Genomic DNA, 24,183 nt, shown 5'->3' on the forward strand with positions numbered 1-24,183 from the left:
AATCTATCGAGGATAGCGTCCTCCATATTTTTAAAATCACAGTGCGCGGCGAGGCCCTTCAGACGCGCAGCCCACTGCACGTGACCTTCGCCGGCTTGCTGGGTGGCCGAATAAAAATGGAATCGCTCCACGTACCCGCAGCGTTTTGGCGTAAAATGTGCGTCCAAAATCTTCACCACATCAGAAAATCCTTTTTCTTCTAACGTAGCCGGTAATGCTAAATTACTTGCCAGCCGGTAGGTAGATTCGGCGAGTGCGCTTATCAAGATAGCTCGACGTTTCACTTCCGCTTTATCTGTGTCGTCATTAATATCGTTGGCTATGAACCACTGAGTCAGCCGATTCTTGTAGGTTCTCCACTCCTGGGTTTCATGATTAAAAACCGAAATTAACCCAAAAGTACCAGCCATCGCCGCCACTTAGTAGGTATGTCGATGAGGACACGAGTGAAACGCGCCGTAGCTATTTGCACACTGATTTATTAACAATAATAGGCCTACCGCGGGATGCGCGGGCGCAGCCGCTGCTAACCATACATACTACTATGTCAGGGACACAACCGCAATGGTTTACGTGAAATTTTGGTGTGGATATCTAATGCGAAAGCCGAAGGCCGAGCGCCATGTAGGGCCGAAGGCCCGAAGCGTCCAGGCTGTCAGTGCTTAAACACAGAACAATAGTATAAGTGTCTAAATGCGAAGACCGAAGGCCGAGCTCCGCGTAGGGCCGAAGGCCCGAAGCGTCCAGGCTGTCAGTGCTTAAACACAGAACAATAGTATAAGTGTCTTAATGCGAAGGCCGAAGGCCGAACTCCGCGTAGGGCTGAAGGCCGAGCTCCGCGTGAGGCCGAAGGCCCGAAGCGTCCTGGATGCATGTCAGTGCTTAATCACAGAACAATAGTATAAGTGTCTAAGTGCGAAGGCCGAGCACCGCGTAGGGCGTAAGGCCCGAAGCGTCCAGGCTGTCAGTGCTTTAACACAGAACAATAGTATTAATGTAGGTTAATGTGGGTGCTGTGTGTCCTGAACAGAGATGTGAAAAATACTTTATAAAAAGTATTTAAATACAAAATGCAAATACTTCCTTGATATACTATTTCAAATGCAAAATACAAAATAGTTTTTGAATTTATATTTAAAATACAAAATACGAAATAGGTATTTTCAAAATACTTTTTTTAAATACAAATACTTTGCGATAAAAGGTACTCTGAATAGTGAGTCTGAATTAAAAAGTATTACTCGGAATTTCCGAGTTGAAAAGACTCTCTTTATTCTTTGAAAACAGTGTGTCAATCAGTCCTCTATCTAAAGTGAAAATTTCTAGTTGTTTGCTCATATTAACCAGAAGGATGGATGATGGATGATGGTTTTTAACGGCCAATTTTTAAAAGCATTAATTTAGATATGTAATGTTTTACTGCTAGTATAGGTAATACGTCTCGTTAGTGTAATGAAAACGTCACGTTTGTGTTTCACCAGGGCAGAAAAGTTTGTTCTCCTCTCGTATGTTCGTGAAGTTGACCGCCCCACATCGAGCGCCCGCAAATGGCATATCTATATCGTTAGTTCATCGTTAGTTCACGTTAGTTCAGTATATTAAATCGTTAGGATCCGACTACAACATCGATTTTTTTTAAAAACAAAAGTGGGGAGGTCAACTTCACGCAACCGCCCCAAAATCGATTTTATGGTTTTTATCAATTAGAATCGATAGATAATCGTTAGTTCACGTTAGTTCAGTATATTAAATCGTTAGGATCCGATTCTAAGTATTTTTTTTTTCAATTTTGTGGGGCGGTCAGCTTCACGTGAAGTTGACCGCCCCATATCGAGCGCCCGCAAATGGCATATCAATATCGTTAGTTCATCGTTAGTTCACGTTAGTTCAGTATATCAAATCGTTAGGATCCGACGCATAACTTGTGTGCGAATTTTTTAAAGTAGGGGATAGCGCCAGCACCGTCTTCCACTCTAAAACCGTATTTATGGTTCCTATCAATTGGAATCGATATGTAGTCGTTAGTTCATCGTTAGATCACGTTAGTTCAGTATATTAAATCGTTAGGATCCGACTACAACATCGATTTTTTTTTTAAACAAAAGTGGGGAGGTCAACTTCACGCTACCGCCCCAAAATCGATTTTATGGTTTTTATCAATTAGAATCGATAGATAATCGTTAGTTCACGTTAGTTCAGTATATTAAATCGTTAGGATCCGATTCTAAGTATTTTTTTTTTCAATTTTGTGGGGCGGTCAGCTTCACGTGAAGTTGACCGCCCCATATCGAGCGCCCGCAAATGGCATATCAATATCGTTAGTTCATCGTTAGTTCACGTTAGTTCAGTATATCAAATCGTTAGGATCCGACGCATAACTTGTGTGCGAATTTTTTAAAGTAGGGGATAGCGCCAGCACAGTCTTCCACTCTAAAACCGTATTTATGGTTCCTATCAATTGGAATCGATATGTAGTCGTTAGTTCATCGTTAGTTCACGTTAGTTCAGTATATTAAATCGTTAGGATCCGACTACAACATCGATTTTTTTTTTTAAACAAAAGTGGGGAGGTCAACTTCACGCTACCGCCCCAAAATCGATTTTATGGTTTTTATCAATTAGAATCGATAGATAATCGTTAGTTCACGTTAGTTCAGTATATTAAATCGTTAGGATCCGATTCTAAGTATTTTTTTTTTCAATTTCGTGGGGCGGTCAGCTTCACGTGAAGTTGACCGCCCCATATCGAGCGCCCGCAAATGGCATATCAATATCGTTAGTTCATCGTTAGTTCACGTTAGTTCAGTATATCAAATCGTTAGGATCCGACGCATAACTTGTGTGCGAATTTTTTAAAGTAGGGGATAGCGCCAACACCGTCTTCCACTCTAAAACCGTATTTATGGTTCCTATCAATTGGAATCGATATGTAGTCGTTAGTTCATCGTTAGTTCACGTTAGTTCAGTATATTAAATCGTTAGGATCCGACTACAACATCGATTTTTTTTTAAACATAAGTGGGGAGGTCAACTTCACGCTACCGCCCCAAAATCGATTTTATGGTTTTTATCAATTAGAATCGATAGATAATCGTTAGTTCACGTTAGTTCAGTATATTAAATCGTTAGGATCCGATTCTAAGTATTTTTTTTTTTCAATTTTGTGGGGCGGTCAGCTTCACGTGAAGTTGACCGCCCCATATCGAGCGCCCGCAAATGGCATATCAATATCGTTAGTTCATCGTTAGTTCACGTTAGTTCAGTATATCAAATCGTTAGGATCCGACGCATAACTTGTGTGCGAATTTTTTAAAGTAGGGGATAGCGCCAGCACAGTCTTCCACTCTAAAACCGTATTTATGGTTCCTATCAATTGGAATCGATATGTAGTCGTTAGTTCATCGTTAGTTCACGTTAGTTCAGTATATTAAATCGTTAGGATCCGACTACAACATCGATTTTTTTTTTAAACAAAAGTGGGGACGTCAACTTCACGCTACCGCCCCAAAATCGATTTTATGGTTTTTATCAATTAGAATCGATAGATAATCGTTAGTTCACGTTAGTTCAGTATATTAAATCGTTAGGATCCGGTTCTAAGTATTTTTTTTTTTCAATTTTGTGGGGCGGTCAGCTTCACGTGAAGTTGACCGCCCCATATCGAGCGCCCGCAAATGGCATATCAATATCGTTAGTTCATCGTTAGTTCACGTTAGTTCAGTATATCAAATCGTTAGGATCCGACGCATAACTTGTGTGCGAATTTTTTAAAGTAGGGGATAGCGCCAGCACCGTCTTCCACTCTAAAACCGTATTTATGGTTCCTATCAATTGGAATCGATATGTAGTCGTTAGTTCATCGTTAGTTCACGTTAGTTCAGTATATTAAATCGTTAGGATCCGACTACAACATCGATTTTTTTTTAAACAAAAGTGGGGAGGTCAACTTCACGCTACCGCCCCAAAATCGATTTTATGGTTTTTATCAATTAGAATCGATAGATAATCGTTAGTTCACGTTAGTTCAGTATATTAAATCGTTAGGATCCGATTCTAAGTATTTTTTTTTTTCAATTTTGTGGTATGAGTGTAGTATTAATATACTAAGGAAACATACACATTTGCACGGTTGTGGCGTAATTAATTGTAAAATTTGCGTTTTTAACGATACAGTTATCCTTAAGTCACTTATTTCTAGCCACTAAATCGCTATCAAAAAGTGACAAATACTACTATCTACTTATAGGTATGTAAAAATAGTCATATATATCTTCCTCGCGTTGTCCCGGCATTTTGCCACCGGTCATGGGAGCCTGGGGTCCGCTTGGCAACTAATTCCAAGAATTGGCGAAAGCACCAACCAGTTTTATGAAAGCGACTGCCATCTGACCTTCCAACCAGTGTTGGCCGAAACGTTAATGCAATTGAAAATGTTGGCCATTTACCATTATAAATTGAACCTTAAACCCTAACGGACGATTACAGTTTACGGTTCAATTTATAATGGTTAATGACCAACATTTTCAATTGCATTAACGTTTCGGCCAACACTGCTTCCAACCCAGAGGGTAAATTAGGCCTTATTGGGATTAGTCCGGTTTCCTCACGATGTTTTCCTTCACCGAAAAGAGACTAGTAAATATCAAATGATATAAAAATTTCGAAAAACTCATTGGTACGAGCCGGGGTTTGAACCCGCGACCTACGGATTAACCCCTCTGCCACAAATATACGATAGTTTTACTCCATTTTCGAGTCAAAGTGTCTTTGTGTGACGTCCGTGTCTTTGAATGGACCAATCACGGCACGAGACTCGCTCAGCTCGTCCCCCGCACCCCAGTATTTTTGGCAGCATCGGTTTCATGAAATAATTGCTCTAAACTCCGTCTAGAGGATTCCTAGTCTATGGTGTGAACGCTGAAAAGACAATCGTAACTACAGGGTTGGGTGGAATGGATATCCATTGTCAATGTGATCCCGGTTGACTTGTGCATTTCGGAACACTTTGTAAATAATACAAATATGTATAATACCACAAGGCTCAACGAGCCGAGTTCGCCGGAGCTGAGGCGGGTCTCTTCGACACACTTCTCACCGAGCGGATATGAGAGGCTATTTAATTTCCGAGGGTTCTGTGATCATTCTGTATTAAAATACCTAGGTACCGATTCTGCCGGTTTCTACCATTATTGATATAAGAAGTTGAAACACTTGAAACATTGAATATAAACATGTGTAAATGAGTCGTTAATGTTACAAGCAAATATATATATGTAACTGTCCATGTGAATGTGCCCACCATTATTCTCAACCTTATACATAGTTCAATTTTCGTGGTACGAGCCTAGTAAACTAATTCGTTACTGAGCTTCATTCGGCAAATATTTTGGCATTCGGGTTTACCGGCGCCACGTTTACCGCTGTATCAATTACGACGGACGAGGGAGCGGAGCTAATCATGGATGCGGCATTTTGACTGTGAAACGACTTTATAACCAAGGAATAAAGGATGACTCACGGACGGACCTGGGCCGTTCTCATGTGTTAAGTCAATTATTTTTATAAAATGTTTTGATTTAATTTAAAGTAGTCACACTACTATAATATAGACCCGTTTAAGAAGATTCTGAAGGGACCACGTCAAAAATGCACCTATAAAAATAATTATAAATATGTTTCACCACCACCAGTCCCAGACCAGTCTAAAATTACATAATTATAACGCGTTAACAGAGATAACGATAAATTGACTCATACATTGTAGTAAATTGCGGCAAAATATACCTATATGTAATTGGCTAGTAAGAAACAAATATTCATTTTGGTATGGTTTGGTTTTTCAAATTTGTTTTTTGCTGCTAACTCTTATCAATAAATCTAAAAAGTTAAACAAAGGGGCACAGCTATGGTATAATATTTACGTAATGTCAATGTCCATGAAGAAAAATGGGGACTACGTTTGTATGGAGAAGCCATCGTCCGCTCTCCTCTTAAAGAGGAAAACTGTATGTTGTAATGTCAAAATTTAAGAATTCCGCAGTGAGAGAAAATGAAACTGTTATGGTTACGACCACTAACCGAGTGTAGCCCTCTCGCTTTAGTTTCCGGACAAACCTATTTTAGTTTAGTGACGTTGCCCATTTCTCGCTACTGAAATTTGCACCAATAGGTAACGCTGCAGTAATAACGCTGCTGCTGTCTCAATCCGGATATAACCTTAACAGTTAACCTTAGAGAAAAGTGAAAAGATTTACTTATACCTAGTAGGTAATCTACCCGTAGTAGAAATAAGTAGTGTGTATATATATGCCTCATCCGTGTGATCAGTTCACCTCCTTGGCAGTTTGGCGCTTGTGCTGGCTTTAAGCGGTCTCTCTGCACTCCGCCTTGGTGTGCGCGCGGGACATCGCTATATAAGTTCATAGCGCTGTCTCGCACATACACCGGAGCGGCAAGCGGATCCGATTCAGTTTAAGTAACCGCGTTAATTGGAGTTGCCTCAACACCCAGTGGATTGTTGACGCTTTTTGTACTCCGGCCCTATATACGATTTTACGCAATATTTTAGCAGCAGAAGTGGGCAATGCGCACATAATCATTACAATAAACCTTTGTTTTCTTGACAATAGTTTTTTTGGTCATTTGATTTTGTTGATTGCAAACAAAATAATTATATTATTAAAACGTTAATTTTAGCTTAGCGAATGCATAAAAAATCCTTAAATTGACTCAAAATACGCCTTTGTCGAGAGCGTGGCCGAACATAGGTAATAGGTACCTATTCGGGAAAAACCACTATTCGTGGCTCGTGGCATTTCAAGCAAAAAGGGCCCGATGGAACGCTCGTGTGGGCAGGCAAGGGGCGCATTAGGGCAGGTCGGGCGAACTCTGTCTTCGTGAACTTCACCGATAACGCTTGTACAGCGACCGTCAAAATGTGTAAGTTAAGTACCCTCTTTATGAATGAATTACATTCATAAAGCGTGTTTGCGCTTTTGCACCTGTGTGTACCTACATGCAACTCGCGTTTCCAAAATACAGATAAGTAGTTTAGTATAAGTAGTTTCAGTAAAAAGCTTGCACACAGTATTTTTCCGTTCATCGTCGAAAACGTTCATTCTATATCTGATATGTCCATACATGTATGTGTTGATGTGTGTGTGTGTATCTATGGTATGCGATTCTGATACATCATACATGTCACTATAAAGAAAAAAAATACCTAAGTATGTCAGCTATAATAACTTACAGTTAGTTTATAAGAATAAACAGTTAACATAAAGCTGATTTAACAAGTTTACCTACATGTGTAGGGAATTGAAATCATAGGTGGTTGTACCACTTGCGACTGACAACCGGAAATTGTGCTATTTCTTTAAACTATTGTAAAGAGATATATTATGCAGTTATATCGATGACGTACGTTTCTTATTCTTAGGTGAATTTTACGAGTAGGTACCTAATATTTGGTTACATTTGCTAAGGGTACTTAAATACTAATATTTTTTTTTTCAGATTGTTTATCAACCTTGCTGCTTGCTTGCTTGTTTATAATAGTAAAAGATTAATGATAATTTAGTACTCGTAACAATTTCAATCTATATTGCAGTAGCGGAGTGTCCGTATAATGCAATTCACAGTTGCTTGAATATTCGAACTTTAAGATACGTCAAATACTAGAGATTGAAACGATATGGAATGGATATGTCAGTGTCAAACAAGTGTCAAAAATGACGTTTCTTCAAACAAACGCGTCACTTTTGACACTTGTTTGACACTGACATATCCATTCCATATCGTTTCAATCTAGTATTTGACGTATCTTAAAGTCGAATACAGCCGAATTAAAGTACCTTATTATCTTATAGATCTCGAATAAATTAGCTTCAACTTACCTTTGGATTTGTATGACACACGCCTCTATTGTGCAACAGCCGCTAATATCGTTGATTATTACTAAGCCCCATCTCCGTCACGTCCCATTAGTACCGCTGCCACCGGCTTCAGTTAAGATAACGCACCCTAAACCCGCAATGATATTTACATTCAATTTAAATGTCGGTATGACGTGTGGCGCGGGGTCGTGTGCGAGGGATATACCTCAAATTTAAACTGACGTAAGCACATTTTACGTTACATTGCACTTACGACTTGAACAGATAAACTGCAAGGGGACAAGCAAGCAAAAGTTATAACATTGTGTCTACACTATCGGATGCCGCGAATATTCGCGTTGATCTTTCATGCTGTTTCACGTATGTTTGTGGGTGGCCGGTTAATGTGTCGCCAGCGTTACTTTGATTCTTAGAAGGGTGATGAAGGATAACAATATTGTGGAGTGTGGGGAGTGTTTCTGGTCGGCGGCGATAGCAATGTCATCAAAGCTATCGTTAGATCAGCTCAGACGCAGCGAACATTGCTGGTGGACTGTCGCCGGGTTCACCCCTTGACGTTGCCATTTTAAAAGGGGACGCAAGGGAATTTTGCATTAAAAACCTGTCCTTCTGGTAATAAGGTTTGTGAAGCAGATTGGCTAAATTGTGGTAGGTATATTAGTAAAAGTTCGAGAATGTGTATCCGACCGAAAAGGAACGGTGGACTCAAATTATATACAGGCCCTAGCTAAATATGTATACTTTTTACAAGATTTTATTTATTTAACTTGCCCTGTTTATACATAATAAATTAGTATATAGTTAGTATAGGTCAAATCTTGGAAGCTAAAGACCCACTTCCCGATTTCCGATTGAGCACTTTGCATAGGTTACATATGTAAATCAGATGACAACTCAATATTATGATGCCATGGAGGTGAGCTGATGATGGAAACAGGAGGTGGACATGGGAACTCTATGATAAAACAACGCAAACTAATTATCTTTGGGGTTGTTAGAATTGTCTCGATGACTATTAGTTGCCTGTGGAAAGAAAAGTACACTCAGCGATTATGAGCTTGTACCAAAAAATATTATTTTGCCAAAAACTTATCCTGTGACATCAACACATTCTCGGGTTCGTCCATCGAATACTTCGTGAGATAGCGCGCTTTGCACCTCGGAGACCCTGATAAGAACAGACAGCAAATCTGTAAACAGAATCTTATATTAAGCTTATAGTAAAGTGAAGGCATATTGAGTTGCTTATTAATGACTTGCTTAGAACCTTTAGGTAGGTATGTATAGCTACTGTACAATAGTTATCTACATGTATATGCCCACCTGATATTAGCAAAGTTCTAGTGCCTTTTTTTTATTCCCTCTTAAAATAGTGAATATGCATTAAAGTACCAATTGCTTCTTTCTTATGAAAGTTAAGGCAGCCTTATGTTTTGAGTGACAAATCCAATTTCATTCTCGACTGCCCCTCTTGGCCCGCACCCCGCGCCCGCGGACCGATCAGACCTTATCCAAATTGGATCTTGAATAATAAAGAATCGGGGCGATTGGATTTTATTCCTTAAATTCAATTAGCACACGAGGGTCGTGTGTGACTGCAGACGAAAGATAGAGGCATATTATCGTATTAAAAGGGATCGCATGGGTTTATTTTGGACGGAAAGCGTACTTTAAGCTCTTAAAACTAAATCATAATACCCTTTATTTGTTTATGGGCTTAATCTTTTTACGAGTACGTCTACTTATTACTCAACTTAAAAAACAACTGTAAATGTTTTAAAGGTTATATATATATTTTTTACAATGTTCAAGATATGAATAATATGTTAATAATATAACCATATTATAAGATACTAACCAGTTTTTTCTTATTGTGTACAGTTACTTTAGTGGAACAGCATATATTGACCTAAGCTGAGCTGACTAATGTTTCCTAATTCATGCTTTATTCCATTATCCATATCGGCCGTCTTACTTTGACCACATCTAACGGTTCTTGTTGATCTTTACTATACCTTCGGTGTTCTCGGACATCTTATTGCTTTCTCGCGGCTATCGGTTCCAAGACCGACGTGTTCTGCCCACTGCCACAGGGCGGACACGCCATACATCAAAAATGATTTGCGTTAATATATGTGCGCGGCACGTCTGTACACGCGTCATTGTGTATCTGACGGACTTCTGGCATGCTCTCAGTAGAGCGACTTACGCACACATTCATGTCGCGGCCAGTCGCGGGGCGAGGTAATCCGAGTCGGGGCGGGGCGGTGCGTGTCCGTTCTGTATGATAATACTATTACTTATTCTGTGCCACTGCCACAAATCTACGCCTCTATGAGCTGCTTATGCCAATGACCTTGAGTGCTTATTTATACTTAAGTAAATACTACCTTTTTTATGCAACGCTATTTCAAAAACGTTCAAGTCTGGGTGTGTAAACAATAAGTGAAATAATTTTAACCTTTTGATGAATATCATGATTTATTTCCACGTAAACAATATACGGAGGAGTTAGTAAGAGTTACATAAAAAATATAAATACATATATATATATATATGTCACCGTAAAATTGTAAACACTCGTCAGATTATAATCTCGCTAGTTAAATTATAAACTGACGGTAGGGAGATTATAAACTAACCTAACCTAACCTACTTTAGATTGTAAACTAACGGGTTCACAATCTTACGGTGTCATAATCGTTCGTGTCATAATAATTCGTGACGCATTGGTTTAGCTGTAAAGTCATGTAAACATGTTTATCAATAAAATAAAATAAAATAAAAATAAAATAATAATATATACTTCTTCAGGGATCTTCACTCTTCAGTATAATTTTCAGTACAGGATTCCTGCTCCGTCTTCGCATTCGAACGCTTTAATACGTCGTCTGCTACCTCTTGACTCTTATGGAGATAGCTTAGACATTAGCTTGGATAGATTTTGGACTTTAACTTTCAGCCAAAAAATTATTTGTGAATATGCCTTTCCTTTATTAACCTTTTGATTGTTTTAAAAATGTTAGCTTGAACTTTCGGTAGGTATTCACAGTAGGTGCCTCATATGTGAAGGGTCCACGGAAAGAACATGTCTAGTTTGTCTAGTCACATTTTTCGGAAAATGAGATTTTTATCTCAAAATGAAGAGCTCTTAATGAACTATTAGTTATATCGTTTGCTACCACTGTATAATAAATGTAACACAACTTTATTTTTAGTTAAATAATACCTGGTCACGGAATTACCATACGTTTTGACATTGTTCCAAATTTTAAAACCGCGATTACTTACTCAAAATATCACTAGTGTGATCGACTGCGAGATCGCGTGCCTGGTTGAGGCCTCGAATGCATGGCTAGCTGGACCGAGTCAAAATTTTCCGTCTCGACCGAAGATACAAAGGGCCTGGGATAACATAGCTTCAGTCTCTACGCTAAACTCACTTCTGGACACAGCGACAGGCAGGGACCGAGCGAGGCTTCTGGCATCATCTCAGCCAGAGTCAGGTCAGTGGCTACACGCGTATCCCTCGCCTAACACCGGCACCTTTATAGACCCAGAGACGCTTCGCATAGCCGCTGGTCTCCGGCTAGGAGTTGCTGTCTGTGCCGACCACAACTGCGCTTCATGTGGATCTGAAGTAGATAGCCTCGGTCACCACGGGCTCGCCTGCTCTTCGGGTGCCGGCCGCCTGTCTCGCCATTCCGCCCTCAATGACATCCTGAGAAGGGCGCTCGTCAGTGCCGGCGTTCCCGCCGCTCTGGAGCCCCAAATAGTGCGGAACGACGGTAAGCGCCCTGACGGGATGTCACTGATTCCCTGGAAGATGGGTCGTGCGTTGGTATGGGACGCCACTTGCGCTGACACGCTAGCGGCGTCCTACGTCCCATCGACCAGCAGGCGTGCTGGCGCGGCGGCGGACACTCGGGAGCGTCAAAAGGTAGCCAAATACAGCTGTCTCGGCGCTCAATACGAATTTGTCGCATTTGGCGTCGAGACGCTTGGTTCGTGGGGCAGAGGCGCACAGATGCTCCACAAGGCGCTCGGGAAACGGCTGAGGGAGGCAACGGGCGACCCCCGCGCGGGCAGCTTTCTCGCGCAGAGAATTGCAATCGCAATCCAGCGCGGGAACGCTGCCTGCGTATTGGGCACCCTCCCGAGGGCACCAAATTTTGATAGGTATTTTTAATTTTTAGTTTTAGTTATTTTAATTGTAGTTAGTTTTAGTTTTATATTCTATGTCTTTTAGTAATTTATATTAATAAAGATTTATTATTCTAATCGATATCGATAACACTAGTGTGACTAGACATATGTTCTTTCCGTGGACCCTTCATGTATAATCGCCACGGTTTTATTCACTGGGCATTTTCACTTAACTGTGCACCTTTAACGGCCAGTTAGCAATCGTTACAAAACTGACGGTCAATGTCAGATCCCATACATTTTGTCAGGAATGTAACGGTTAGACGTTATTGAAACACGACTTAAGTCGCGCTTTAGGGTGCACCGTTAAGTGAAAATGCCCCACTACTGTAACATTATCTTTTTAATCCAGAACCAATACCTACATCACATGGAGATAAAGGCGACACCAAATGAAATAAGAATTAATGTTAGTATCGGAGCTACACATTTTTAATGGAAAAATATTGTAAGTTAGATAGATTATACATAATAAAAGTTTTTGTAAACATCCGTTTGTGTGATTAGAGAATCTCGAAGCAACAACAATCATTTGAATGAAAAGCATTATCTTGTCTCTCCGAAAGTCGGCTTTTAATATTTCAAACTCGTAATTCAAAACATTTTGCCAAATTATATGTAGAAAATATTAAAAATAAATTTTAATGTAATTTTAAATCTGTCTAAACTTAGGTACGAATGTTTATGTGTCAAAAGATAAGATAAGATAATATTTTATTGTCAAAAATTGTGTAAAAAGTATAACATGTCATACGGGATACTTGTTGATATTTGTTGCAGTAGTGACAGTTATATAATTATAATGGCGTACCTAATATGGCATGTCATATTAGTCTAGGTATAATTTTAGTTCTTTTGTGTTCTTTTTTTGTTAAACACAGGACAAAGGGCATTGGCAACCGTTCCTGTATTTTGTAATTAGTTTTTCTTTTATTTTCGACGTCTCTAAGTGTATTTTTTTTTTTCAATTAAGGTCTTAGTGTCCAAGTTACAAAGTCGAGGCTAGTAATTAACTTCGGTCCATTAAACGGGAATAACGGAATAAATTGCGATATTATCGCCCTCGTATGTGACATTACATCGAAATCTACTCAAAGTAATGGAAGCGATTTAAACAGAACCAGAGCGATAAGAGTGTTTTATAAAAGGGTCCGTTGAGATTATAACCGCTACATTTCTAAGGCAATTAAAATATTATTAATGTGTATTAAGCCTATCACATCACCGCTGGTTTAATTGCTGGGCTCAAGTTTAAAGCCGCTTATCTCGGAGGCGGATTGCACGAACGCTATTTAACTTTCGTTCTGTCGACGATTTTAAATGTTTAAAAGTAGGTAGTACCTAACTTAGTGCGATTACATATAGACGATACATTTTTATAACAAACTCACCAGTATTCTACTCTATTTTTTACTCTGGTAAGTTATGGTAAGGCATAGATAAACTCACAATAAAAGTTGTATTTGTATATCCTGCCTAACAGTCTTAACACCTATTTAAAGAAAGTTTATGTCACATTTTATAAACACTTAGTTAAACTATTTCTGCGTACTCATATGAAAAGCTGAGGGAGGAAATAACCATTGCCTGTGATAGGGAAAGGAAGTTGTTGATAAAAAGTTGGTATGTTGCTTTAAAATTAAATAAGTTAATACATGCATGTAAATCAAATACTCTAGAGTGGACCAAAGTGAAATAAAGTGTCCCCTACTCCCCTCGCCCTGAAATTGTTAAACCAGCAGTATAAATACTTTCCACGAAAATTATTTTAAACTTATTTAATCGGTTGAGCATGTGGCACAGGCTTTTAGTCAGTAAAGACAATCGATTCCTCAATTTAGTAGAAATGGAGGTGGGGTACATACGCTGAGGCCGACATGATACATTTTGTTGATTTTGGTATACCTACCGGCCTCGGCGCATTTACCAAAATCACATAATGTGGCGCTAATTGAAACAGCATGCTCTGTCGGTTTACATACACTTCGTATAACACTGGACTATTCATGAAGAGAACTGTAAGTCAATGCACTAAGAGTTATATTGGATTGACTGGCTCATTATAAGGATTATAACAGACAGTTTAAGCGTTTTTTGTCCATTAATTTAACGCTTTAACGAAACATATGCTAATTGTAATTTTTAAAACATGCATAAACCAAGATTATGTTGCGATATTAGAGGATTATCATATTCCATCCTTGTCTGTCTCAGCTATTACATTAAAGAGTAGAATAACTATGTATATTACGTAGTATAAATAAATAATACGTAATCTATATGGTACCATTTACATTTATGTAGGTACTAAATATTTTATGTGATCCATCCATCCATGTCATAATAATGTCATTAACTTAAATAGATGCCATATAGGTACTAAACATACTAAACAAAAAGTGACAGTGACCAAGCCTTCCAGTGGCTGATACTACCTACTTAAAAAACATAAATCATTTGTTTCCTAGTTGTATGTTGTGTTAAGTTTATTTTGAGCATCTCGGCCGATTAGCACCTTCTACTGTTATTAATGCCAGGATCGACGAAGTATGGAATTTTTACTCGGCCGAGTAACAATTTCATACTTCATTTTACTGTCTCGCCATGCACTCTACTCGGTACGTGAAACCGAGCCCTAAGTACGATTCGCTCTCGCGAATGAATAGCCAGACTATTCCGCCTAACACTGGCTGGTCACTATGCAGTCGCGTGATGTTAGTTAATTAAACTTTAAGCTTAACGGAAAATTTAATTTCCGGAGCGCACCAAGGGGTCGTGTTTCTCTTATTTTGTTTATTGCAAACTTTCTTATTTAATTCTAAATAGATTATTTTTGTTTAATGGTTTTTCATCCGATTCATCTTTTAATTCAGGACATGTGTGGAGTTTACCGATGACCCAAGTAGGGTGAGCATAATATGAACATTTACGCTAGGTAATACGGTTTCTGAAAAAAAAACTGTATCATATTACACAAAAATATTTTTTTGGTAAAATCCGCTGCCGTCATACAGAATAGGTACTCGATGTAGAAAATAGTAAGGAAATGCTTTCCCCATATCCTATCCATATACTATATCTAAAGGCCTCATGAAAATGTGCATCACCTTCATCGACGGAATAAAATGTAGTCCGTGTTGACTACATTACTACAACGTGCAACGTGTTGCAGGATTGTAAATTGCGTCAGACGCGTGTGATCAGAGCTCCAGCGTGGCGTGCGGCTGGCGGATGATGCGAGTATAGCGGGCGTTGGCGTGGCGTGCAGCACCACCTTAAAGGCAATATCCGGCGCCGGGCGGCGCGGAAATGAACCGGAAACGGCGGTGTATTAAGCCGCAGGTACAGCCCTTCAATTTATAAACGCTTGCGGCTCCAGCCTTCTCCTGAGCTCAGATATCCGGCGCTGTTAATTTGTAACTTGCACTACGATAAACAAGCTGCTGTTATAGGCTCGAGCTGTCTAAGAAGCGAAATTAGCTGCGCTTTTGTTGAATTGTAACTAGATATAAGCTTACACGAATATAATGTCAAAGAGACCTTTGATCAAGAAGATACGCAATCAGTTTTATCAGGACCAGACATCAAAAGTTGACTAGATATATCTACCCTTCTTGCCCGACTCTCCCTTAATAACACCCGACCGGATAGAATATTATGAAGTAATTTAGATAAGCGCAGCTGATAGTAAAATAACCAAAATTTCATTCTCGCGGCGTGAGCTAACAGCGAAATGAAATAAAGTCCGCAAACAAAAGTTTGCAAATCCAATATGATTTGGTGCGACGGTAAACATCGGCGGCATCCCGGTGATATCGCGAACGAATAACATTAAACTTTGTATGGATTGAATGTAGAAAACCAATTTCGGTGTTCGGCGAGTGCGAGCCGACGGGATGAGGGTGTCAGAACGCTTTGACAGGTCCTTGATTGAAAAATACGGAAGCCTGTTTATGGAGCAAGTGCGCAGACTACCGGCGCGGGCGGCGCGGCGCGGCGGTAAGACCGATGTTCATTCGACTCCTTAATCGCTTTTTAACTTCAAAAATTTCAACTTAATTTGATATATATTTGACATTAGGCATTTTCTTCCCTATTATGTATTATAAGTAGGTATAATACCTACATACATACTGCTCGTGACACTGATGAAAAAACACAGCATATCCTGAGTAGATACCATAGTTAAAAGATAAATAAAGTATTAATGCAAACTTAAGGATAATGAACTTTAATTAAATTAGATAATTCATGAGACAAACGATATCTTTTACGACTTACACAGACTTACATAATTATAATTATAATGCTTTACCTTTACATGGGCCCGATACAAAACCACACAGGTGTTGGTAGGTACTAAGAATGCCGCAAAATTATCGTTAATAATATATGTATACCGACGCCACTTTAACAAATTTTCATCTATATGTGAAATGCCAGTAACAATGTCGACTTGAAGCTTAAATATATTCATTAGCGTCATGCCAATTTGGTATGAACCATTAGCGTACTACAAAAAATGTGTTAGTTGGAGACACGGCCATTTTAGAAACTGTGGTTTTGAAGGTAAAATATTTACACTCAGACTATTTTTGTTGGACTAACTATGAGAGACTGTTCCTTCGGTTAAAGCTCATTTTTGAATGTAAGGGTAGGTTACACAGTAAAAGACATGTTTCTTCGATGCAGGTGTAATTGCAACTGAGGTAATGATTTACTATGGCTACATTTATATGTATAGATACGTTTAGACATACCGGCCGCCAAAACTAACAGTTTTCAATAAATTTAAACAATTCAAAGAGCATGCACAGTTATTTAAAAAAAAGGATGAAAATTTTAAGATACCAATGTATAATAATTATATAAAACTTTAGTAAACTATTCACTTCAGTACATGCAAAATCATTTCACTCACTTCACCATATACTTCACTGTACTTGATTAGGTATAGAACTACTAGTATAGGTCTACTCATTCAATGTTTTAGGGAGTAATATTAATTTTGACAAAGGTCTTTTAAGCTCGTGGTCTCCCTTGCACTGTACAGTTACCACTCTCACCAGGTTATCTGCTCCGGGATGAAGATACTTGACCCTCCCTAGTAACCATTTAGTAGGTGGCGTAATTTCATCCTTTATGATTACTAAATCTCCAATGCAGGGTGCTGGTACGGCAACTTGCCACTTATATCTTTGTTGCAGTGTGTTAAGGTAATCGTTCTGCCATTGGCGCCAAAAGTTCTGTGTCATCTTCTGTACTAACTGCCATCTGGTAAGTATATTTACTTTTTTATGCTCGTAATTTAAGTCTGGAACACTGACCAACGGCTCACCCACTAAGAAATGTCCTGGCGTCAGTGGGACTCCTGTGGTACTGTCTATTTCACAAAGAGGACGACTATTTAGACAGGCCTCGACCTGAGTCAACAGAGTCGCTAATTCTTCATAAGTCAGTTTAGTATCCTTATTTACCCTAGCTAAATGTCGTTTGGCAGACTGAACTCCCGCTTCCCACAGGCCTCCGTATGAAGGCATTCTTGGGGGTATGAAGTGCCACGTTGTCCCTTCAGTAGCTAGCAGTTCTGCCACCTCGCTGGCTAAATTGTTTTTCCCAGGTTCGAACATGCCTTTTAACTCTTTAGCAGAACCAATAAAATTGGTACCATTATCGCTCCAAATATCTTTACAATGGCCTCTGCGCGCGACAAATCTTCTAAAAGCAGCTATAAAAGCTTGGGAAGTCAGATCCGATACAGCCTCAAGATGAATAGCTTTAGTGGCCATGCATACGAACAAACAAATGTATCCCTTGATCGCATGATGTCCTCGGCCTTTAGAGGTTCTCATTAAAATGGGTCCAGCATAGTCCACGCCACTATTTAAAAAGGGTCGATTTTGGTTAACTCTGACTGTTGGCAGCTGGCCCATGAACTGATTCTTTACTTTAGCTTTGTCTATGACACAGTTTTTGCAATTGTAAATGCATTTTCGAATGGATGACTTTAAGCCGATAACCCAGTATTTGGTTTTCACGTAAGTCATCATTAACTGGTTCCAACCATGAAGTGTTCTAGTGTGGGCCTCATTAACAATTAATTTGGTAATATGTTGGTTGCGTGGAATAATAATTGGATGCTTTGTCTCTTCAGACATTGAGGCATTTTGAAGACGTCCTCCCACTCTTAGCAAACCTTTCTCGTCTAAGAATGGTGCAAGTGTGATTAGGGTACTTCTTTTCTTAACTCTTTTCTTTCTTCAAATCGTCTATATCTGTTCCATATACTAAATTTTGATAGAACTTTATACATTCTTCTTCCACTTTTTCCATTTCTTTAACTGTTAAGTGTTTACTCTCTTCTAGCTCTCTTTTTCTTTCGGTTAACATTCTTCTACAATAAGCTAGCACTCTCTTCATTCGTGACATTGTTGAAAATCTCTCCCATATAGGCTTTTCATCTACAAGTACATGACATGTCGTTTTTGATTCTAATTCTGTTTGTGCAATTTCTCTTTTTTCATATTCTACTTGGTCTCTCTTAAGCCATTCTGGCCCACTCCACCACAGATCTTGTGTAGCTAATTCTTGCGCTTTGACTCCTCTTGTCGCGATGTCCGCAGGATTATCCGCAGATTGCACATGTCTCCAACGATCATTATCTATCAATCGTGTAATATCAGCTGTCCTATTCGCTACAAATGTTTTCCAGCGACTAGGTTGAGATTGCAGCCAAGCCAGTACGACCATTGAGTCCGTCCAAACAAATATTTTATTTTTAGGAATCTTCAGAAGCTCTGTGACATCACTGATCAATTCTGCTAATAAGGCTGCAGCACAAAGCTCTAATTTAGGAACAGAAAGTTGCTTCAGGGGTGCGACTTTAGTTCTTGACGCGATCATAGAGACGTATACTACACCACCTCTAACAACCTTCAGGTAAGTCACGGCTGCATAAGCTTGAGTGGATGCATCTGAAAATCCGTGCAGCTCAATGTGATCATCTTCTCGTATCATGTTTAACCAACGCTGAACCTTGACGTTTTGTAAATTTATCAGTTCTTCTCTATACCGAAGCCACTCGTCTGTCAAGTCCGATGGCAACTCATCATCCCAACCCAGATGACTCAACCATAACTTCTGAATTAATACTTTAGCAGTTATTATTACAGGTGCTAGCCACCCAAAAGGGTCGAACAGGCGAGCAACATCAGAAAGTATAGACCTCTTTGTTATAGGACTTCTCATTTCAGGTAAGTTTACTGTAATTTCAAACGTATCGTCTTGTCTATTCCAGGTCAAGCCAAGAATCTTTATTATTTTGTCCATTTTGATTTCTAGCGTGTCTCTTGTACTATTGTCTTCTTTCAAATATTCTAAAACTTCATCTGAATTGCTAGACCATTTTTGCATTTGAAATCCTCCTCTTCTCATTATTTCTTTAATTTCTTGGCACATTTTCTTCGTTTCTTCTATGTTTTCATTTCCTACCATTAGATCATCCATGTAAAACGACTTCTTTATTACTGGCGCAGTTTCAGGAAATTCGTGAGCTTCATCGTCGGCCAATTGGTTTAATGTACGGACTGCTAAGAATGGCGCTGCAGCGGTCCCAAATGTCACAGTTGTTAACTCATAGCTCTCGAACTCATCCTCCGGTCTATCTCGCCAGACAATACGTTGCAGGTTTATGTGTTCTTTTGTCATATTTATCATCCTATACATTTTTACGATATCTCCTACGACGCAAATCTTGTGTTTTCGCCAAGCTACTACTAGGCTCCGAAGATCGGGTTGTAAAACCGGTCCTACCATCATGGTGTCATTGAGAGAATGACCGTGTGAGCCCTTAGCAGAAGCATCATAGACTACGCGCACTTTGCTAGTGTCTTTGTCCTCTCGAATTACAGCCAAATGAGCAAGATACAGTGCATTGTCATCGTCTTGTTTTTCTGATCTTCGCAAGTGTCCCATGTCCTTGTACTCATTTATAACTTTTGTGTATTCCTTCTTTAACTTGTGGTCTTTTCCAAATTTTCTTTCCAGACTCCTAAATCTATTGACAGCCTGTTGTTTCGTATCACCACATAGATCAACTGTTTCTTTAACGTTTTGTTTTAATGGTAAGTGTACCGTATATCTTCCGCTTTCATCTCTTTTAGTTGTGTTTTTGTATATCTCTTCGCATTGTTCTTCTTCTTTTGTCAGTATTTTCTTTTTCTTGTACACATCAGTTTCTATCTCCCAGAACCTCCGTAGTAAATCGTTGTCTTCAGCCACCATTCTTGTTATGTGTAATGTTGTAACGTTGTGTTCGTCGCTCTGTGCTTCTATTTGTTTTCGACCTGTTAGTATCCACCCTAAAGTAGTTTTTTGAGCGACTATCCCATCATTCATTTTTACTAAGCCTTCTTGAATAATTTGACAGTAGATTTCTGCGCCGAGCAACATATCCACCTTGCTGGGAGTGTCATAGGTTGGATCAGCCAATTTTAATGTTTCAATGGCCTGAGAATCTATCGAAATATGTTTCGAAGGCAAATATGTGGATACCGACTTTAAAACGTAAGCTGAAACTAGCACAGTCTTCTTGTTTTCATACCTTGATGCAATTGTAACATCGACCATATGCTTGACATTTATTTGTGTACTTTCTTCAAGTCCAGAAACGACTCCACTGATGTTGGTTCTTGACAAACCTAGTAATTGTACTACTCGTTCTGATACAAATGAAGCCTCTGAGCACGGGTCGATTAGAGCTCGAAGTATGTGTGTATCACCATCGCTTGACTTTACTGCTACTTGTGCTGTGGCCAGTAACATTTTACGACTCTGTTGTTGTTTGGAAACGTGCAAGGTTGTAAGTTTTGTGTCAGGTTCCGGTTGTGATGGTGGTTGTGTAGCAGCTACTTCTTCATTAGATTCTCTCGTTTGATGCAGAAGAGAATGATGCCTTTTTCTGCAGACCCTGCACGACGTCTTTTGTCTGCATCGAAAGACATTATGGTATGGAACAAGGCAGTTGTAGCACAATCGGTTCTTTCTCACGAAATCCTGTCTGTCTTCCACTGACTTTTGAGTAAATTCCTTGCAGTTGAATATGTAGTGTTCACCTTTACAATAGGTACAAGTAGGCTGTGAAGCTACGCTTGCATGTGCACATTGAAACAAACTCTCGTCTTCTTCTTCGTGTTCAGCGACGTGAAATGTCTTGGGAGTTTGTGACTTATCACGTGTAGGCACTGAAACTGCTGCGGCCATCTCCAATGTGCGAAACTTAGCCACCAGAAACTTCTGTAACTCTTCCCACTTAGGCATGTCTTCTGAACTGTCCTTATGCACAGATTGTTCCCAGTCTTTAACGGATTCGGCGTCCAACTTCTGCCCAACGAGAAAGATAATTATCGGATCCCAAGAGTCCGTGCTTACGTTTAAATTGTTTAAACTGTTGATGCATTCCATAGTGGTATCAAGTAACTGTTTTATTTGATTAGCAGATTGGGTTTGAATCTTCTTCTGACCAAATAACTTCTTTAATACAGAATTAACAATCATCTTTTTATTACCGAAACGGTTTTTAAGTAACTCCCATGCTTGTGTGTAATTATTTTCTGTTATTTGTACATGCCGCAATAATGTCTCTGCTTCACCAGAGACACTTGTTTTTAAATAGTGTAACTTTTGTACACTTGTCAATTTTGTGTTGTGCACGAGGGCTGTGAATAAATCTTGGTATGTGGGCCAATCCTCATATTTCCCTGAGAAGGTCGGCAATTGGATTTTTGGCAGATTTACGAACGGTAATTGCCCATCATGGAACGACGTTGACATAGTAGATAACTCCATTGACTTTTTATCTGACTCCCACTTACTCAATAAATCTGTTAAGTCGGCTTGCAAACAGAGGTAAAGGTCTTCCACAGTATAGTAATCTTCATTAAGAAAATACTTGATATCTCCTCGTTGTTCACGCGGTGTGCAATGCATGAGACTATTGTGTGCTTGTTTAAACATAATCCAATAATCCTCAAGCATTTTCATCCTTTGTTTAACATAACCCTCGGTTAGCCGTTGTTTTGGACACTTCTTTATGTTTGATTGCGTTTTTTGTATCATAATGGCCACATCTTCTAACTTGGTAATTAACTGAGTTTGTTCGGGCGTTATTGGAGCCATTTTAGTAATTTATTCACTTATTTATTATCTTTATAGTCAATCCGATAATTGTCACTACGTATCAAAGTCAATAGTTCCAACCCACGAAGTTTTTTCACGCCAAATAGTTTGTAAATCACACTTGCAATCACTTTCCTGTTCGTTATAAATCAATAATTATTTAACATAACTAAATCTTCACTAAACGACGTAAACAACTCCGCTTATCTCTTAAGGAATGCGCTCCCTATTGTATTCGCCGGCCGGCCGCCTGCATCACTCCCGTACTTGATCCGGTTCGATTTTGGACCATATGTTCCTTCGGTTAAAGCTCATTTTTGAATGTAAGGGTAGGTTACACAGTAAAAGACATGTTTCTTCGATGCAGGTGTAATTGCAACTGAGGTAATGATTTACTATGGCTACATTTATATGTATAGATACGTTTAGACAGAGACCTTACCGTTCTGAACGTTTTTGTGTACTTATTTTTTTGTATTTTTAATGTTAGTTTTCAAAAGATCGACTTTAATAGTTATGTCGACCACATACATTAATTGCAAATAAGAATTTATTGGTAATAAAATGGTGCACTTAAGTTGTATTTGACGCAGATTTTGTAAATCGATAATAATTAATCGACTTTATTTTTTGTACTTTTCATGAACGGAAATAAAAAAAGTCCCATGCCACTCTCGCTTTCGGGACTCTTCTCAATGAATACGCCTTAAGTTACATTTAAGTTTAGTTACGTTTTTATCTGATTTAAAAGAATATATAAGTATTTCATTATTCACATTCGCAACTCAAGTATACTGTATCAAAGGGTATAGCCGGGTAAGCATGGCCAAACTGCCCTTAGCGAAAAAAACAATTTCCTTTTACTGGATTATTAACCTATATATAAGTAGTGCTTTCACCAAATATTAAGCCTCAAATGCTTCAGATTTCAAAAAAAAATGCAAAAAAAGAAAAATCATTTTTATTTTATTACAGCCAAAGTACTAATGCGATTTCTTTGTAATTTGGGTATGTTGTATATACAATTAAGGTCGCTTTCTGAAAAAAAAACAATATTGAATTATCTCTTAAAATAATAGTAAAAAATTGAGATGAAAATTTTCAGAAAAATAAAAAAAATACATGCGAGATAGCGACAGTTATCAAATTTACATATTTCATGTAGAATTTAATAATGTTTAACATATATTTTTTTCAAAAATTAAAATCGGGATTAACAGTGTTAAAAACTCGAATTTGTAACGTCCCATAATACCTTCTCTTCATACAAAATAACTTGTACGTTATACTAGAATGTTATATTCCCAACGCAATTTGAATTTAGAACGCGACTTATTTTGCTGAGCGCGGACCTTAAACTCCGTGACTGTATGCGGCTAGGGCGGACGGCATTCAGAGATTTAAAAAACAAGTGCGAGTCGGACTCGCGCACGGAGGGTTCCGCACCATCAACAAAAAATAGAGCAAAACAAGCAAAAAAAAAACAAGCAAAAAAACGGTCACCCATCCAAGTACTGACCCCGCCCGACGTTGCTTAACTTCGGTCAAAAATCACGTTTGTTGTATGGGAATCTTTATTTTATCCTGTTTTTAGTATTTGTTGTTATAGCGGCAAAAGAAATACATCATCTGTGAAAATATCAACTGTCTAGCTATCACGGTTCGTGAGATACAGCCTGGTGACAGACGGACGGACGGACGGACGGACGGACGGACGGACGGTCGGACAGACGGACGGACGGTCGGACAGACGGACGGACGGACGGACGGACGGACAGCGGAGTCTTAGTAATAGGATCCCGTTTTTACCCTTTGGGTACGGAACCCTAAAAAGCGCGGGAACAGGAAAATAGGCACGAATTTTATACACAGCGTTAACGATTGAAAAATGTCTGTTCCTTTGATG

The 24,183-nt window shown here is 39.0% G+C and overlaps 2 protein-coding genes across 2 annotated transcripts in view; both read right to left on the reverse strand.

Moving 5' to 3' along the window:
* Positions 1–24,183, reverse strand: part of LOC134662393 (DNA repair protein complementing XP-C cells homolog) — a 153,443-nt gene that overhangs the window by 100,622 nt on the left and 28,638 nt on the right. The window lies entirely within an intron of this gene.
* LOC134662646 (uncharacterized) lies at positions 18,345–21,563 on the reverse strand. Its single transcript, XM_063518918.1, has one exon. It carries the CDS (start codon positions 21,561–21,563, stop codon positions 18,345–18,347), a length of 3,219 nt encoding a protein of 1,072 aa, XP_063374988.1.

Source organism: Cydia amplana, chromosome 3 (genome assembly GCF_948474715.1).
Source record: "Cydia amplana chromosome 3, ilCydAmpl1.1, whole genome shotgun sequence".
Classification (NCBI taxonomy): Eukaryota; Metazoa; Arthropoda; class Insecta; order Lepidoptera; family Tortricidae; genus Cydia; species Cydia amplana.

Coding starts and splice junctions, on each gene's coding strand:
- LOC134662646 (XM_063518918.1), bottom strand. CDS start 21,563: ATGGAATGCATCAACAGTTTAAACAATTTAAACGTAAGCACGGACTCT.